We start from the raw sequence: 20,537 nt of genomic DNA, 5'->3' as shown, positions 1-20,537 counted from the left end.
TTTTCCTAAGTATTAAGGATAAAGTTTACTTTGTGAAAGTGCAAGGATGTGTCAATCAAACGCGTCCCGAAATTCGTAGTTTCAATAATTTCTAGATAAAATAATTTTTTTTTAATTTTAAATCCGTGTGAAATGCTATAGCAACATATAAGTCATGATTTTATACAGAAAATTTGAGAAAATATTAACTTCAAATCTGTATCTATGTCCCTTTAAGAGTTATTGTTCCTGGCTGCGGAACGGATATCTGTAAAACACAACATCTGAAGATCTAGAAAGCTGGAAAGTCCACCTTTTTAAAAAAAGAATTTCTGGGTTGAATGGCACGATAATAATGCCCTGTAAGTACAGGTAAGTACAGTTATTATGTTCCAAATTTCTTGTTTTACATAAACAAATCAATTTTTAGAAAGCTGGAAAACCCCGAGTTCGAGACCACACGTCTTTTATTGAGTACATGTAACTAAGATATTTTGATAAATTTATAACAAACCATCAATAACAATGATTTTCATTACAATATCCCAAAATATTTATTTAAATCCCTCAGACCACACATATTAGTTTGTATTATATGTAAGTGCACATAATTCCAGCAAATTAAATTTATGAGAAAAAGTCAGTGCCCTTAAGTTCAGGTGGAAAATACTCCTGTTCTACTGGGCCTTCATAATCCGGATTGTACTTGTATCCTTTGCCATATCCTAGAAAATAAAGAAGTTCATATTATAATTGTTTTCCATGTTCTCTTTATTAACAAAAGGCCAATAAGCACACCCAGCAATAAATCATTAAGTATCTAATACTAAAATACACAATTATGGTATCAAACTCTTCAATCACACTGAAGTTGACCTTAACCAAATGATGAAAGTGAATGAAGAGTTCAAATACACTTTTTGGTCACAAACACAACCTCATTGCATAGTATAGTCTGATTTTTTTCCCACGTGAAAGTCATGATCAAAATAAGAATTTTCACATTTTAACCTTGTTAAAGTTACTCTGGTTAAGCAACAGTAAATACCATTCCTTTGAGCAATATCGTGTTTAAAATGCTCATGAAAGCTTCTAACGTTTCTCCATTTCAAAGTTGTCAGAACAATAATTCAGTGCTAGGTACAATGTTACCTTGACCTCATCCAAATGACTTTAAAACAGGGTCAAGACATACTATGATCACAAGCTATCTCTATTTAGTACTGAGTATGTTTTTAAAATTTATTGGGTTGCCTGGGTGTTGCAGTGCAGCAGTGGTTAGAGCATCTGCTTTAGAGCAGCAGAGTATGTAACTTCCTTATGTTGCAGGTTTGAATCCACTGCGGGACGTGGAGACCAATCCTTTGGATGAGACTGTATAAATCGAGGTCCCAAGTCGCAGTAGGTGTTTGCACGAAAAAGATCCCTCACTGCTCAATGGCCCCGAGTGCCAAGTATAGGTATAAATTTGCAGCCCTCCACCAACAAGTGGTGCCATCTCAACATGAGTGAAAAATTCTTGAGAGGGGCATTAAACAACAAACAAACAAAAATTTATTGGTTTAAAAGTAATGTCCAAATAAGAATTCACTTTACTTATTCCTGCCACAGAAGTTATGTTCAAAATATGATTCACCATGGCTTTGCTGTTCTTGAAATGATCCCTGTTGTGGCCCTACCCTACCCTGGGGACCATGATCCGAACAACTTACAACCTACACAACCTTTCACCTAAGTTTCATCTTTTTAAAGGTTTTTCCTATTTTTCAATGTAAAACCCTCATTCCCTACTGAGGCCCCATCCAAACCTGTGAGACCATGATCTGAACAATTTACAATCTACAGTAACTCAGGAAACTTTCTCCTAAATTTCATCTTTTCTGGTCCTGTGTTACTTCAGAAGATTTTTCCTATAGACTTCGGCCGTCACCGTAGCTCAATCAGTAGAGGGATTGCTCCGTGATCGGAAGGTTGAGTGTTAGAATCACGGCCGTTACTGACCTAAGTCGATAAAAAATAGGAAGCAACTGTTCCTTCGCCTAGCAATCGGCACTTTTAAGTGAAAGTTGTGGGTCCTTCAATTGAGACCTAAAAAACCGAGGCCCTGTGTCACAGTAGGCGTTGGCAGGATAAAGAATTCTCAGTGCTTGGTGGCCCTGAGTGCCGAGTTAAGGTCTAAATTTGAAACCCTTCACCGGTATATGGTGACGTCTCTATATGAGTGAAAAATTCTCGAACGGGAAGTAAACAAAAACATCCAATTAATCAATCCTATATACTTCAAAGTAAAACATTGATCCCCTATTGTGGCCCAACCCTAACCCAAGGGGACATGATTTCAACAATTTACAATCTAAACTTTCTCAGGAAGCTTTCATATATGTTTCAGCATTTCTGGTCCAGTGGTTCTCGAGATTTTTCCTATATATTTTAATGTAAAACTTTGATTCCCTATTATGGCCCCACCCTACCTCCAGGGGACAAAATTTGAACAATTTAGAATCTACACTACCTCAGAAAGCTTCCCTATAAGTTTCAGCTTTTCTGGTCCAATGGTTCTTGAGAAGAAGCTTTTTAAAGATTTTCCTAATAAATTTCAATATAAAACTTCAATTCTCTATTATGGACCACCCTACCTCAGGGGGCCATTATTTGAACAGTTTTAGAACCAACACTTCCTTAGAAAAGCTTCCCCATAAGTTTCATCTTTGCCGGTCCAGTGGTTATTAAGGAGATTTTTTTAATGCCCCAGCCCTATTTTTGTAATTGAACAGATATATATCATCCATGCAAGTTTGGTCAACATGGACAGGTCTCTAAGTGACCTCTAAAATTTAGTTGGCAATGCACAATTTTTTTTCTTAGATATTGGTCAATATACAGACCTATTAGGGGTAGTCAAGGAAAAGGGGTTTATTGCAATTGTTTGTTTGTTTGTTTGTATGTTGTTTAACGTCCCTCTCAAGAATTTTCCACTCATATGGAGACGCCACCACTTACCGGTGGAGAGCTGCAAATTTTGTCCTATACTCAGCACTTACGGCCACTGAGCAGTGAGGGGTCTTTTTCGTGCCAGCACCCACTGTGACACGGGACCTCAGTTTATATGGTCTCATCCGAAGGACCGGTCTCCACTTCCCACAGTGGGATTCGAACCTGCAACGTAAGGATCAACTCCTTACTTCGTGACTCTAAAGCAGATGCTCTAACCACTGCGCCATGGGGGCGACTACTGCAGTTGTTAAGCAAAAATCAACAAAAAATATAAGCCATTAACTGGCTCCGAAAACTTTAACCTTTGATGCAGACACCGACGCTGAAGGTATCACATAAGTTCCCCCAACTTCGTTGAGATGAGCTAAAAATAACAGTCCTGCTGTCTACAATACCTTTTTTAACCATACCCTTTGTTTCAGCCCTCATCCTACACTGAAAGACATATCAACTGAAATCTTAAAATTGTTCTTGAAAAAAAGTATTTTTACAAAATAAAGGGAAATTCCACTGACTAAAAATACTTGTTATTTTAAAAATGGTTCATGGTCTCCCCTGTATTTTTTCAAGTACCTGTGTTTCTTAAATGTAAAAAATACACATTTTCTAGCAAAAAATAAACAGTAAGGATCTCACAAATGGAAAAAGGAATCTCTCCTGTGTGTTAACTCATTAAGACACCCAATAGAAAGATTGTGTCATTTATAAATAATAAGCACTGTACATATTTAACATTTACTTGACTCATGTGAATGTGTTAATTATATATACGATCGTCAAAAAATTTTAATGATAGCCTCGTCTCTTTTGCAGTAAAAAGTGAAAATTTTTGATAAGAAGGTCAAACTACTAGATAGGTCAAGGTCATGAGTCGCAAATGATATATCTTTCTGAAAGGTGTCATAGGAAATATACATGTACCAATACCAAACTAAAAAAAAGATGGAAATGACACAGTATATGCCCCAGCATTGTTCATGGTTGGGCATAAAAATTTCTACAAACTTCAGCAGCAAACGTCAAGCATATCTTGTAAATATGAAAAGTACAGATGAGACCAAAAGATTTAAAGATTCTCTTTGTATAGAAAAAAAAAATCATTTTATGACAACAACCAATTTTGCTCTTAGTGTGTTTTTTTTTCCATTTGGGCCCCTTACTGTGTATAATCAAAAGTTTATGACTGAAGAGTTAAAAAGAATACTTTTTTTAAATGTTCTAAACAGCAGCTCAAATGCAGGGGAAACACGCACACACACATCAGACATTATAATCCCTCAGCACCTACATGCATTCTACAAAGGGATAATTAAAGAATAACACTTCTATTTTCTTCTCACCTAATGATTTGAGAACTTTGTTTGAAGCATTCCTTAAGTGAAGAGGTACAGATGGCAAAGGCCCCTTGTGGTTGACAACTGAATTCTTAGCTTTACTGTAGGCCTGGTACACCTCCACCTCCTTAGGAGCACGTGCCAAATACACCACACACTGAGCCAGGTTAACCTAAAACAAACAAAGCTGGTTAATTCATACAACACTACAACAGTTCCACCAAATGATACAGAATATGGTAACTCATGGGAAAAAAATCAAAAAGCAATAGCATTATACAACATAAGCATGATAAATAAAACCAATTCCAATTGTAACTGGTATCATTACAGATGTTCCCCAAATGCTCCCCTATATACTCCCATTTGGTGCCCCACTCCGTATAAACTTCATTAAATTAGGCAAAATCTTTGTTTTGTAGACCAAATAGACTATCCAAATTATTTTCCTAAGTTATTTTTTGGAAAAGAACAGAGCACACATAGTAAAATGAACATAACTCAATCAGATTTAAGTACAGGGGCATGCATGTAATTTAAAAAATTTCCATATACAGCATCTCATTGTATGCCATAATAAAGAGCTACATCTTAGATTTCAAATGAAATATGGAGATAACGAACAGTAATCAAGCTCAAAAATCCACTGACACCATTCAAATTGGGAGTATAGCAAGCACAGACCTTTAAAAAAAGAGATGGGATCAGGTGCCATGGAGAAGTAAGCATTCCCTGTGGACTGGTCACACCCACCATGTGTTCATTGTAATGATTGGGCGAACAGAAAAATCTGTATACAACTCAGTGCTTAAATAATGGCCTAACAATTAGTATGAAAAACATCAGTCAGCATTCGACTTACTGATAGATTTCACTGAAAACACAGAATGAAAAACTTCACTGAAAACACAGAAAATTACAGCAGCTGCACATTAACTAATTGGAATTCAGCAAATGTGCAAGCATGTACTCTTTTTATTTCTGATGATTCCATAATGATGCAACTTGTGTTATTTATATATACTTTGAATTTTGTCTTCTTTCACTAAAAACTAAGAAAGTTATGTTTACAATATTTGCCAATTAGATTTCAGCAAACGTGTGTCCATTCCAACCCAACCATATTATTTTGTCTTGAGTACTAATATTTGTTTAGGTTCTGAGTTTCAAGGCATTTCAAATAAAACATTACAGTTTAAGTTTTTTCAACTTCACTTGCTGCATGCGCTAGCATCATGTATATAAGGTGCAAGCAAAATGACCTTCATTCCAGACATCTACACAACATGCGTATTAACATGTTAACCCCAAAAAGGTTTCACCTCAATCAGATGAGTAGTTTTCAAGAAAACTTGCAGACAAAAAAGTACTGGAGAAAAAATAAGAAATGAAATAAAAAACATACGTTCCCAAACTTCATTTGGGGGAAATTATTAAGAATGAAACTTGAGTTGCACATTGTATTCTTAAACGGCTCCATGCAACTCTGGAAATACTGTAAAATCACACATTTTCATGTGGTTCAAGGAAAATTATTGGTTTGTGGGGATTCTATTTCATGGGTGAAGTGCTGAGTTGTTATGCATTTAAAATTTTAAGAACATTTCATGGAGGACATGAATCTGTGGGTCCCTTCAAACCACACAGACAATGAAAATCCCCCCCCCCCCCCCAAAAAAAATATAGTGATTTCACAGTAGTTTAACAGTCCATTATTTCCAAACTTATTTCCTTCATTTTTCAGTGTGAACAAACAAGCAACCTGCAACAAGATTTGCCTAAAAGATGGGACAGTTTCAAAATTATTATGAGACACTGTTTCAAAACCAAATTTCTACTCAGGACTAATGTAAGCCAATAATAAATATGATTATAAGATTTTGTATCTTTTTAATAAGATTATTTATTCGACGTCTTAATAAGTTTTCAATGCAATTTCCGCAATGTTATCAGAATAAACCAACACAATTTATATACATGACAGTTTTTAAGATAAATCCAAAATTGTCAAAATATTCAAGAGCTGAGAGTTAGAATCAAAAAGAGTAAAAAAAAATTTAAGAAATTCAACCAAGAAGCCAAAAAAGTCAGTTTGGGGGGGGGGGGGGGACAGTGTATTTTATGCTCAAAGGGTATTCACTGTCCCAGATATAAAAGTACTTTTTATTGGCTGTCATCATTTATTGCGTTGCCACTTTTGCTTTGTCTGCAGTTCTGTCCATTGACCAATGAATCCAAACATGGCACCAACCTCCAATCAAGGTACATATATATCCATGATCATATTATTTATTGGTTCAGTCCCCATCTCAGGACAAAAGGACTTTTAATCCTAAGCTCTTTTACTTATTTACTACTAAGTTTCCAATATTTATTGCTTTTAGTCAAGAATCGTAATAGTAACTTTGCATTTCTGTTTAAATTTTATTACTTAGTATTAATGAGTTGGATTGGTCTATTCCGATTAATTCTTTTACAAAAGAAAAAAAATAGTTCATTGTACAAACATCAAATCCCAATCTGTTTTATCAAGATTATTATATATCATGAAATTAAAGTCTATTTGTTATTTATCAAGTATCTGTATTTTGTATACCATTAATATCCATCTTGGTATAACAAGAAGCCCAAAGTACTTAATGAGTATTATCCAACCCTGAGCAAGGAACACCAGAACCAAACCCAGTGGCCATGATTTTCCCAATATTGGATGAGGCACCCTTGCTCATAATTACCATACACTTAGTTTGCTTAATACCCAAAAGAGGAGAAGACTTTTAAAGAAATAATTTATTTTTACTATACATGTATAATGAATAAAACCCCACACTAACACAAGAACCCCTGACCCAGAGGCTATGAATTTCACATTTTTTCTTAAAAGGGGCATCCTTGCTCATTATAACCATACAATTAGTTTTTTGCTAATACATGGGGAGAGATTTTTATGCATTTTCACTTATGATCAATAGAGCCCAGAACTACTACATGTAAGGGGCTATGAATTTCATAACTTTGGAAGAGGTACTCTTGCTCATCATAACCATGGACTTGGTTAACTTACTTTATAAACCAGGAGCAGAAAGAAGATTTTCAAAATGTATATACATTGTCACCATATAATCAACAGAACCCGGCCCTAACATCAGAACCCCTAACCCAAGAGCCATGAAATTAAGAGCTTTGGAAGAGGGACCCTTGTTCATCATAATCACACACTTTGCTTTACCAAGAAGAAGAGAAGATATTCAATGAAATAATGCATTTTCATTACATAATCAATACCGCACCATCCTAACACTAGAACCCCTGACACAAGGGCTATGAATTTTAAAGTCTGTAAGAGATTCCCTTGCTCATCATAATCATGCACTTAGTTTGTTTGTTAAATACCCAGGAGCAGAGAATGAAATTTTCCAAAAAAATAAAGTATTTCACAAAATAATGAATAGAGCAGTGCCTTGAAAACAGAACCCCTGACCCAGAGGTCATGAATTTTACAATTTAAGAAGAGGCACCCTTGCTCATCATAACCATGGACTTAATTTGACTGCATAATATACAGGGGGAGAGAAGAGGCTTTTTAAAGAATTTATGGATTTACACTATATGATCAAAAGAGTCCTTCCAGCTCCAGAACCCTGACCCAGGGGCAATCAATTTCACAATATTGGAAGAGGCACCCTTGTTCATGTCCTTAATTTGTCTGCTCAATATACAGAGGGAAAGAAGAAATTTTTTTAAAGAAATCAAGCATTTTCACTATATGATCACAGAACCCCATCCAGCTCCCGAACCCCTGACCCAGGGGCAATGCTCCAAGTCACACTTTCTATCAGTTCCCTATGTGGCGGCCCAAAATTTGTTTAGTTGCCATTTCAGAATTTCTGGTCACCATCAATATATATTTCACTCGCTATGGTGAAAACATTTTGTGAAAAACATATTTAGTATATTATAAAATCTCATGCATATATGTACATGCATAATGTCTTTTTTAAATCAAAGTCTTCAATATCTTCAAACATTTTCTTGATAGTGAACTTTGGAAATAAAGTAATCTTGATTCTTATCATAAAAATGGACAATCCCTGGCATAAATTTTCTCAGGCGCTAAAATGAGAGTTAGTTTTAATTTCTAGTCACAAAATTCATTTTTTGGTTGCAAATGTCACCATTTTATTCACATCTTCGAGTACTTCGAGTACTGAGGAGCCATGAATTTCAAAATTTTTGTAGAGGGTTCAATGCTTATTACAATCATGCCAACAATTTGAGAGCTTGATGTCCAGGAGTGAAAAAGAATTTTTTTTAAGATTGCATTAATCTTATGGTTTCATCCCCACTCCCCCCCCCCCCCCCCGGGGGGACAGGGACCATGAAATTCACAAATTTTGTTCTACTTCACCCTAGATATTTGCCAAAATTGGTTGAAATTCAATTGTTATTGCATGACACACTGCTAATGACAAAACAGATAGCAATTGTCATCTGAGTGACTTAGGTGACCTAATAAACTTGGTTATATTCTAAACCCTATAGGTTTACATTAGTACATGCAGTAACTACGGTATAATGCCTGTTTTATGTTTAGAAATAGAACACACAATGAACAGATACTGCCTTTTTCACCTGAATATGTATAACAAGAGGCCCATGGGCCACATCGCTCACCTGAGTAATTTTGGCCATGCTGTTCTTTACCAGATTTCCCCCCTTGTAATACCTATTGTGGTCCCGCCCTACCCCCAGGTGTCATGATTTGAACAATTTAAAATCTACATTTCCCCAGGATGCATCCACATAAGCTTCAGTTTTTCTGGCCAAGTTGTTCTTCAGAAGAAGATTTTTAAAGATTTTTCTAACATATATTTCAATGTAAAACTTGGATTCCCTATTGTGGCCCCAACCTAACCCCGGGGGTCCAGATTTGAGCAATTTAAAATCTACACTATCCCAGGATGCTTCCATATAAGTTTCAGCTTTTCTGGCCCAGTGGTTCTTGAGAAGAAGATTTTTAAACATTTTTCTTACATATTTCAATGTAAAACTTGGATTCCCTACTGTGGCCCCGCCCTTCCCCCGGGGGCCATGATTTGTATAATTTAGAATCTACACTACGCGAGGATGCTTCCACTTAAGTTTCAGCTATTCTGGTACAGTGGTTCTTGAGAAAAGATTTTTAAAGATTTTTCTTACATATTTCAATGTAAAACTTGGATTCCTTATTGTGGCCCCACCCTACCCGGGGGGGGGGGGGGGGGGCATGATTGGAACAATTTAGAATCTACACTACCCCAGGATGCTTCCACATAAGTTTTAGTTTTTCTGGCCCAGTGGTTCTCGAGAAGAAGATTTTTAAAGATTTTTCCTATATATTTCAATGTAAAACTTGGATTCCCTTTTGTGGTCCCATCCTACCCCTGGGGGTCATGATTTGAACAATTTAGAATCTACACTACCCCAGGATGCTTCCACATAAGTTTTAGTTTTTCTGGCCCAGTGGTTCTCGAGAAGAAGATTTTTAAAGATTTTTCCTATATATTTCAATGTAAAACTTGGATTCCCTTTTGTGGTCCCATCCTACCCCTGGGGGTCATGATTTGAACAATTTAGAATCTACACTACCCCAGGATGCTTCCACATAAGTTTCAGCTTTTCTGGCCCAGTTGTTCTTGAGAAAAAGATTTTTAAAGATTTTTCTTCCATATTTCAATGTAAAACTTGGATTCCCTATTGTGGCCTATACATCCAAAACTGTAGGAAGAGTAGCGTTTTGAATGTACATGTATTTCAAAGAAAATTCTAGTTTTAGGAACCATGGCAACACCATTCATCGAAATCAAAAACCGATATACAGAATTGTGTATCTGAGCGTACTTGTATGAATAGTAATTGAATATTGAAGTCAGACCAAAACTGTAAGAGTAAGGTTTTGAAAGTATTTCAAAGAAATTTCTATATTTAGTAATAATGGCAACACAGTTCATCAAAATCAATAATATGCCCCGCCACAGCATGATATGTCCGTCAAATATTGTTTATAAACAGTTAAAAGTGCAAGAAAATCATGTCAACCTTGATTTCAAGGTTTCAATGATTTTTTCCATTCCTTATAATGTTTGATGTACATACATCTCCTGCGGTATACATGTAGGTATTAATTAAAAGAAATAATACATCATAAATTTCTCAAATGGTTGTGTTAGAGCTTAACAAATGTCCATCTGCAGCTTTATTTATTATATATCTTATGATTTATTAACAGCCTAATAAAACATCAAAACAAATTATTTTTATTCTTTAGACTATAAAATTGTCTTCATAATGAGATATGACACTCTGCAATTTGTTGTAAAGATATAAAATATAAAAAATAAAATTAAAAAAAATGTTAATATACAAATCAAATTAGTTTTAATTATATTATACAATAACAAATTACTTTACACCAAATTTATCTTGCTTGAAAGTTAGGCTAGCCATTAAGAACTGTTTAAGAGGCTGATTTCTTTGCCCAATCCCCAAGCGATACAGATAACACCTGTTTGATCAGAGATGCTCTACCAGTTATCACTTCACACTTAACTCATTAATTTCTATCTAATTCGAAATGCAATTTTCTATTATCAAAATTCTAAGATATTGTGTCCTGTCTTAAGATGGGCATTTAAAAGCTGATACAAGAGGCCCAAAGGCCTTAAATTGCTCTTCTGATAGATTGTACAACCTATCACTTCTATTTAAAGCCTTAATGTATCCTGTATATTAGGATAATGCCTTAAATTAAAAAAAATAGGTGATAATGACCTACATTTTGGTTAAAACACTCTGAGAACACAAGATGCATCAACTAACAAAGATTGATGATTTTAAGTCCCTTACTAACTTAAATATTGAGATAGAGCCTTGAGATTCCAAAAAAGTAGGTCAAAGTGACCTACTTTTTGGGAAAAAATCCTCCAAGACCCTCACTCAAAATGCATCAACTGACAAGGTTTAATGATTTAAGATTTGCTTATATTTTAAAATATTAGATGCTGCCTGGAAATTCCAAAAGTAGTTCACTATGTCCAACTTCTAGTTGGCATATTCTACAGTATTCAAAATACATCAACTGACAAAATTTGATGATTCAAAGCCATTTACTACCTAAAATATGTAAAAATTCAAAACAAGGTCATTGTGACCTACTTTTCAGTTGACACACTCTGAGGACCCAAGATGCATCAACTGACAAAGTTTGATAATTCTTAGGCAATAAGAATCTCAAAACATTAAAATATCATCACAAAATTCCAAAAGTAGGTCACAGTGACCTACTTTTCAGTTGACATACTCTGAGGACCCAATACATCAACTGACAAAAAGTGATGATTGTAAGTCAATTATACCTGAAATATTTTATATATAGCCATAAAATTTCAAAAGTAAGTCACAATGACCTACTTTTCCGTTGACCTTCTCCGTAGACAGAAGATGCATCAACTGACATAGTTTGATGATCCTATGCCAATTAGTACCTGAAATATTTTTGAAAAGCCATAAAATTTCATAAGTAGTCTTGTTGACCCTTTTTAAGGTGACATTCTCCTGAGGACCCAAGATGCATCAACTGACAAAGTTTGGTGATTCTAAGTCAATTAGTACAAGAAAATATTTAAATATAGTCATAAAATTTCAAAAGTAGGTCATGGTGACCTACTTTTCAGATGATGTTCTCCAAGGACTGAAGATGCATCAAATGACAAAGTTTGATGATTCTAAGACAATAAGTACCAGAAATATTTCAATAAAGTCATCAAATTTCAAAAGTAGGTCACAGTGACCTACTTTTCAATTGAAGTTCCAATTTGCATCAACTGACAAAGTTTGGGGATTCTAAGCCAATAAGTACCTGAAATATTTTTGTCGCCCGCGTGGCGCAGTGGTTAGAGCGTCTGCTCTAGAGTCGCGAAGTAAGGAGCTGATCCTTACGTCGCAGATTTGAATCCCACTGTGGGACGTGGAGACCAGTCCTTCGGATGAGACCGTATAAACCGAGGTCGCGTAGTAGGTGCTGGCACGAAAAAGATCCCTCACTGCTCAATGGCCTTAAGTGCCTAGTATAGGACAAAATTTGCAGCTCTCCACCGGCAAGTGGTGGCGTCTCCATATGAGTGAAAAATTCTTGAGAGGGATGTTAAACAACAAACAAACAAACAAACAAACAAACCTGAAATATTTTTAAAAATCCATAAAATTTCAAAAGTAGGTCACCATGACCTACTTTAAAGACGATGTTCTCTGAGGACCCAAGATGCATCAACTGACAAAGTTTGATGATTCTAAGCCAATTAGTAGTGGAAATATTTAAATATAGCCTTAAATTTCAAAAGTAGGTCATGGTGACCTACTTTTCAGTTGACGTCCTCACGGGACCAAGGAAGCATCAAAGGACAAAGTTTGACTATCACAGGCCTTGAAGTGTTCAAAATATGCCTCCAACGGAATTTGAAAACAAATGCCTGCAAAATTCAAAAAATACATCACTGTGACCTACTTTTTGATAAATCCGTTTTAAGACCCCAAGATGCATCAACTTCCTCTCAGTATCTGAAATAATGACCTTTAAAGTTTTTAAAAAGATTAGCCATAAAATTCAGAAAGTAGGTCAAGGTGACCTACTACTCAGTTGACATACTTTGGGGACCTCAGATGCATCAACTGACAAAGTTTGATAATCATAGGCCCTAAAGTGTCCAAAATATGCCTTTACATGTAAATCAATTTGAAAAAGAATGCATGCAAAATTCAAAAAGTAGGTCACGCTGACCTACTTTTGAGTCAACATGATATAACATCCTAAGATACATCAACTGACAAGATTTGATGATCCTAGTCCTTATAGTAAGCAAAATATCAACGTTTTAATAAAACATAATTTTTGGTCAAATTTGAAGTAACCTTGAGACCACACCCTTTGCACCAGGATGATGCCTTGAACAAATTTTTTGATTCTTCAACATATCCTTATCCTTTTGTGTAAGTTTGGTGATAATCTGCTCAGTGGACAGACCTGCCAACCCTTTTTATTGTGAGGGTGTAATTTCAATACTCATTTTGACGGAATTTCAGAGATACAGTCCCTGAAACGTTCTACTTTCCCATTTTTCCGTTCGCTCACCGTTCGTTCACCCTTCGTTCAGCGTGCGTTCACCGTTCGTTCACCGTGCGTTCACCGTTCGTTCACCGTGCGTTCACCGTTCGCTCTCCGTTCACAGTCTTGCGTTCAGCGTTCACCGTGCACTTGCGTTCACCGTTCACAAAGCGTTCACCGTTCGCTCTTCGTTCACTCACTTTGCGTTCACCTTGCGTTCAGCGTTCACTTATCGTTCAGTCTTCAGTGTCATTCGGAACTCCGAAGTGAAAGGACTTATCTTTTTTTAAGTAAGGATTTACAGGTTTTGAATTTAATAAATAACATACAGTGTTTAAAGAATCATTATTTCATGGGAAAAAAATTATCTACAATATTTATTTTTATTATTGTAACTTATCTGTTAGGTTATTTATAAAATTTATGTGGAAAATCAATGTTGTTATAAGTACATGTACATGTACATGTATGTACCGATGTAGAACGATGCTGAAAAATTAAATCTAAATACGGTCAAAATACTGATACTTCAAGTACTGCAACATTTTGCTTTTATGTTAAAGACGACAAATCGTAAATGGATAGATAGTAATCGAAGTCAATTAATTTACCACCTGCAACAAAAATACGAAAATATTTATTTCTATCACATTTTTTTCAAATAATACAGAAATACATGTTAGAACTTGTTCTGAGAATGATAAACAGTACTGCGGATATCCAGTTAATTAAATATCTTTAGAGCGAATTAAATTGATAGTGTGGTTAAAAAAAAAATATTTGTTTAAAATGCAATACATTAAAGAATTTTTTTCTACTTTACATATATAAAGTCTTTAATTAGAGAGAGAGAAATGCCTTTATAACATGATTATCATTTATATAACCAAGGTGATTCTCCGGTAATGATATTTTTCACCGTAACTTTATGTTTGTCATTCGATATTATTAAGAGCCCCCCCCCCCCTTTTTCCCCTAAATCGGTTACTTAGTTAGTATTTCCAGTACATTTTAGTTAACATTTAAGAAGAAGTTAATGTGTTTTGTAGCACAAAAATTTCGGTCTCAAAACAAACATGCATCTAAACAAATTCATTAAACAATAGTAGTTCAAAATATACATGTGCCGGCGGTGATACATGTATTTTAAATTGGCAGGGAGTATGTTTCAAATTCAAGCGGCTTAATCATTCCAAGTGTTTCTTCCCAATGTATTTTATTTATTTATTTTATTTTATTTTATTTTTTTAGAAATGTTGGAATCAGATCTATAGAAATGATAAGAAAAAATGTTAAAACTTCTTGGAAATACTAACACTTTGCCTTCGGTGTGACGAGACTTTCACACCTGCACAGTGTCGAATGATTTTGATTGACAGGTCAAGCACGTGGACTTCGTGTGAACTTGAAGCAGGAAAAAAAAACCGATTATGACTGTAAAACAAATGGATTTGTTGATAAAAAAATGGATACTTTCACTGCCTGATATATTTAGAAAAGAATTAGAATTTTTGTGTGATATAGGTGCAAACATTTTAGGAGGGGGGGGGGGGCTAAAACCGAATCTCTCTCTCTCTCTCTCTCATTTGTCTGTTTAATAAAAACTATGCCAACATATTACTTAAATATCAAGTTGTGAAAATTTAATATATAACAAATAATATGATTGCCTCTTTGTTTCATCTTGTCCGAGTATAATCACGGCCGGGAAATGTCTACAGATACATGTAGAAGTCCGCTCAATAAATAATCATAAAAAAATAAAACTAACACATAAATATATTATTGCATTAAGATTTTAAAATACGAGTGTATTTATGCAATAGGTCCACATACCTTTGTAAATTTTTTTTCTCATTATTTTACACGGAATCCCTTGTATGGTTGTTACAGCCGTTGTAATTCATTCTATAAGTCCGTAATTTTCTCTTCTAAAATCCACATTATTTGCAATGGTTTTATATATCAAATAAAAATAAACATATTTATTTTACAACTAGATTAATTTCATCTGTTATACTACAGCGTTCGTTAACAATTACAATGTTTTACAGCGATAAAAATCGTGTTATTAAAAAGTTGAATTTAAACATCGTACATACGTGCAGAAAATATTGCAAGAAACTTAAATTAATAATTTTACTTAATGTGCATGTATCGTCTTTCTTAGGACAATTTTCATTGATTTGTTTATTTATTTATTATTTATTTTTTTTTTTTAGCACCAAGCATTAGAACACAATAGAATAGTTTCAATGCAAGGAAAAGATCAGAGGCATTCCGAATAAATCGTTCATCTTGCGTTCACCGTTCGTTCACCGTTCACTTTGCGCTCGCGTTTGCGCTCCCAGGGATAGACATTAACTTTCAGATTAACTTGCCCTTCGGGCAAGTGATCTCAAACTTTGACTTGTCCGAATGCAAAACTTGGTTGTCCAAAATAAGGAAAGAAGTTAAAAAGAAAATTATTAATTACTGTAAACGTTATGGTAAGAAAAAATGTGACCAAGTACACTACTGTCAATTTGGCAAGTTGAGCTACCTGAAAAATGTCGATACATGCTGCATTTGTACATAAATGAATACCACTGTGCTTGTAAATTTAACCTGCTAACACACTCTGCCATGCAACAATAACCCTCAGTTTCCTTTTCATAAAATTCCTATTTTTAAAATTATTTTCGGTAGGATCCTTTTGTGATTGTGCTTTCAGAGATAACTGTGAAGCAACGCTTAAGGAAGATAGTTGCTACAAAACATACATCTTATCTTGATCAGGATACATCGTGTTACACTGTACTTATATGCTATGCTTGAATAAATAAATTCCTAATAAGAAGTTAACAAAATTTTGTTAGACGTAGAGCGTATTTACTACAAAAGTAAATAATGAACCCGATTTTTAAAATGAGTGGTATAATCCAGAAACGCTACCAAGGAATTCCGAATGCAAAAACATTGTCAGTCAGGTCCGTGGCAGAAATCAAGTGTTCAATTTATTGTTTTATTTATAAATTAAGGTAAACTAAATAAATATGTATATTTGTATGAGAAAAATTCACTTGCCCGATCGGACAAGTACGTCAACAATTTCGCTTGCCCGAACTGAGAATTTACTTGTCCCGGGCAATCGGACAACCGTTAATGTCGATCCCTGGCTCCGTTCGCGTTCTGCGTTCGCTCACCGTTCACACATCGTTCACCAAGTTGCGTTCAGCTTTCACACATCGTTCACTCACCGTTCGCTCTGCGTTCGCTCAGCGTTCGTTCAGCGTTCGTTCACCGTTCAAGTGGGAAAGTAGAACGTTTCAGGGACTGTAAAGGCTTAATCCTTTATGTTTCCCTAGTTTGACATTTTGCAATGATACTATATTGTCTAAATAAACCTGTAATTGTACATCATTGAACAAAGCAAGCATGAATATTTCATTTCAAATCAATTATTGACAAAAAGTCCGTGTGTTGTAAAACTGGTATCCTAAATGCAGTCATATCAAACCAGTGCTCCTAGTCACACTTCCTACCAGGTCGCTAAATGGCGACCTAAAATTTTTTTTTGTCACCATTTCAGAATTTCTGGTCGCCATCAACAAATATTTCACTTGCCATGGTGAAAACATTTTGTGAAAACACATTTACACGTAGCATATAGTAAAAGCAAGGAGCAACAATCATTTATGTACATATCATGTCTTGTTTTAAATTTATCAAACATTACTTATTACTGTGACTTAACAATCTGCTAGGCTGAAGAAACCACTTATTAATATATATTAGTTCATAGAATCACCAGTATGGTTGTACAATGAAGAACACAACAGGGGCTGACAAATAGATTTTTTAAGTACTTGCCCATGGGCTAGTACATGGTCAAAATTCACTTGTCCTACCTGAATTTTTACTTGCCCCACCATACACTATGAAAATAGGAAGACAAAAAATGATTATTACAAGTGCTCATTTCCACTTAAAACTAAGACTTGTTATTTTTTTCCCATGAAAAAGTCACTTGCCCTCGGGCAAGTGGTTAATAAAAATTCACTTGCCCATCCCCAAAATTCACTAGTCCCGGGCGTCAGGCAATGGGATTTGTCTGCCCCTGCACAAGTGTTTTATCCTAGAATTAAAATTAATTCAAATGAAGTTGCAGCAAGTTTGACTGATGAGTGCATAAAATTCAACTATTGAGATCTGACTTCGTCAGCTGATGGTTATGTTTATTTTATGAACCTAACATATTAAACGGTTGTTGTCCATATCCAAAAACATGTCAGCAATATTGGCCAAATGCTCCATTAACAAAACCGGTTTTAAAAAGAATACAACATTTTGACAGCCGTTCTGTTGACTGTACAGCACGCTGGTCACTGGCATATCATTGCGTAATCTCAGTCATTGCGACGCTTAACAAAGTTTTAGGAATGTCTTCAAACATTTTCTAGATAGAGAATCTTGGGGAAAAAAAAGGTAATCTTGATCCCAATCATAACAAGAGGCCCAAGGGCCTTAACGGTCACCTGAGTACAACAATTTAGAGGATCCATAAACTCATAAACGAAGCTTTGTTGCCCAATAGCAAGGAAAATAGTACGATTAAGATCATAATAGATGTCTCTATTATTACCTCTCACATTGGCCTCACTTGGCCTTTGAAGAACATTTAAAAAGATAAGTTATTTTTGTTTCATTTTTATTCATCTATTATTTCCAAGTCTACCTGATTATTAAAACTATGAATTTCAAAGTACTTTTTGCATTATACAATGAATGTTCTTGCATAATTTTCCTATTCTATTAATCTTTCAAATACATTATCTACAGTGATTAATTATCAAAGGTGAATGGCAAAGGTGAAGAACTTCACTAAATAGAATACAAATTAATAGAGCCCTGGCAAGGACCAGAACACTTGACTAAATGGTCCAGATGTTCAAAATTCTGGTAAAAATACCTTGCTTATTAAAACTTTTACTCTGTTTGCTTCTAATATGCCCTGGAGCAGAGAAGATTTTCAAAGAAATAATGCATTTTCACTATTTAACACAGCCCTACCCTAACACCAGAACCCATGACCTAGGGTCATGAAAATTTACAAATTTGGAAGAGGTACCCTCATCATCATAACTATGCAATTAGTTGAAGATTTTCAAAGAATTCACGCATTTTCACTATATAATCAAAAAGAGCCCCCCCCCCCCCCCCCCCCCCGAAACAACAGAACCCCTGGGACCACAAGTTTTAAAAAAGTTGTAAAAGCATCCTTGCTCATCATAACTATACACTTGTTTCTTTGCTTTATAACCAGGAGTAGAAAAAAATATTTTGAAAGAAATTATGAATTCAATTTTCACTATATAATCAATAGAGTCCCCCCCCCCCCCTTCACCAGAACCCCTGACCCAAGGGCCATGAAATTCACAATTTTGGAAGAGGCAGCCATGCTCATCATTACTATGTACTCATTTAGTATATTTCATACCCAGGAGCAGAGAAGATTTTCAAAGATTTAATGCATTTTCACTATATAATCAATAGAGCCCCCCACCCCCTAACACCAGAACCCCTGACCCAGGGACCATGAAATTCACAATTTTGGAAGAGGCTGCTATGCTCATCATAACTTTGTACTTAGTTAGTTTATTTAATACCCAGGAGCAGAGAAGAAGATTTTCAAAGAAATAATGCATTTCCACTATATAATCAATAGAGCCACGCCCTAACACCCAAACCCCTGACCCAGGGGCCATGAAATTCACAATTTTGGAAGAAGCAGTCTTGCTCAACATAACTATGTACTTACTTAGTTTATTTAATACCCAGGAGCAGAGAAGAAGATTTTCAAAGAAATAATGCATTTTCACTATATGATGTATATAGCCCCACCCTAGCACCAGAACCCCTGACCCTGGGGCCATGAATTTCACAATTTTGGTAGAGGGCTCATTGCTTATTACAATCATGCCAACAGTTTGACTGCTTGATGTCCAGGAGTAAAGAAGAAGATTTTTAAAGATTGCATTAATTTTGGTGGTTTTAGCCCCACCCCTCAGGCCCCAGGGGGGCAGGGACCATGAAATTCACAATTTTTGTTCCCCTTCACCCATAGGTGCTATATGCCAAAATTGGTGGTTTCAGAGAAGAAGCTAAAAATGTTCAAATGTTAACGCACAACGAACAATGATCGCCGACGGACAAAACCGGATAGCAATAGGTCACCTGAGTGACTCAGGTGACCTAAAAATACATACTAATCTACATGTGCCTAGACAACTTTTTCCAATTATATTTAACTCATATGTGTGTTAAATGGAAATTAAGAACCACATACATCACACTCTGGCATTCCTACGAAATGGCAGGCTTGGTATGCTGACACAGCTTGATTCAGAGCCTGAGGATCACTCAAACCTGCAAACATGAACATAATTATACCCTGAACAAGCAAACTAAATTTGCAAAAACCGTGTGATTTCCTTGAAAAAATTATTTACACATATTGAAAAGTTTATCAATTCTACTGATGAATTTTCAAAAATTCCTTTATGATAGAAAAGGTTTTTAAATTAAAATGCAAATCCTACCAATATCTTCACTGGCGATCCTGATAAGCCGCCTGGCGATATATCGTGGGTCCTCTCCCCCCTCTAACATCCTGGCCAGCCAATAGAGGGCAGCACTTTCACTTGAACCCCGAATAGATTTGTGCAAGGCAGATATGATATTATAATGTTCATCACCTATAAAAATGAATTGGTATTACATGTGAAAATAGTCCTTTATTGTCATGAAGAATTGTAGAATTTTAATGTGTTTTTAAATACCTTTAATTCATTTAAATAAGTTAAGGCCAAAAGGCCTTAAATCACTCTTTTGATGAATTGTACAACCTATCACTTCTATTTTAAGCCTCTTAGTATTGTATATATACTTAGACAAGAGGCCCAAGGGCCTTAACAGTCACCTGAGTACAATACAACAATTTAGAGGATCCATAGAGTATTAAAATGAAATGAAAGGTGAAGCTTTGTTGCCCAAAAGCAAGAAAAATAGGGTGATCAGGATCAACAAAATAATTAGTCTACTATTCATTA

General features: G+C 35.3%; 1 protein-coding gene across 1 annotated transcript in view; it reads right to left on the bottom strand.

Annotated features, from left to right (window-relative positions):
• Positions 1-428: 428 nt before the first annotated feature.
• LOC133188348 (ATPase WRNIP1-like) overlaps positions 429-20,537 on the bottom strand; it is a 38,694-nt gene continuing 18,585 nt past the window's right edge. The window contains exons 5-8 of the mRNA XM_061323729.1: positions 20,028-20,183; positions 19,775-19,854; positions 4,314-4,479; positions 429-704 (exon numbers count right to left, since the gene is read on the bottom strand). Of these exons, the coding sequence (XP_061179713.1) occupies positions 607-704; positions 4,314-4,479; positions 19,775-19,854; positions 20,028-20,183 (500 nt within the window). The 3' untranslated portion in view covers positions 429-606. The remainder of the gene's footprint in view (positions 705-4,313; positions 4,480-19,774; positions 19,855-20,027; positions 20,184-20,537) is intronic.

This window comes from Saccostrea echinata, unplaced genomic scaffold (assembly GCF_033153115.1).
Source record: "Saccostrea echinata isolate AGI-Se365-2 ecotype Australia unplaced genomic scaffold, CSIRO_AGI_Sech_v1 ptg000016l, whole genome shotgun sequence".
Taxonomy (NCBI): Eukaryota; Metazoa; Mollusca; class Bivalvia; order Ostreida; family Ostreidae; genus Saccostrea; species Saccostrea echinata.
This window is presented reverse-complemented; position numbering and strand designations above follow the sequence as displayed.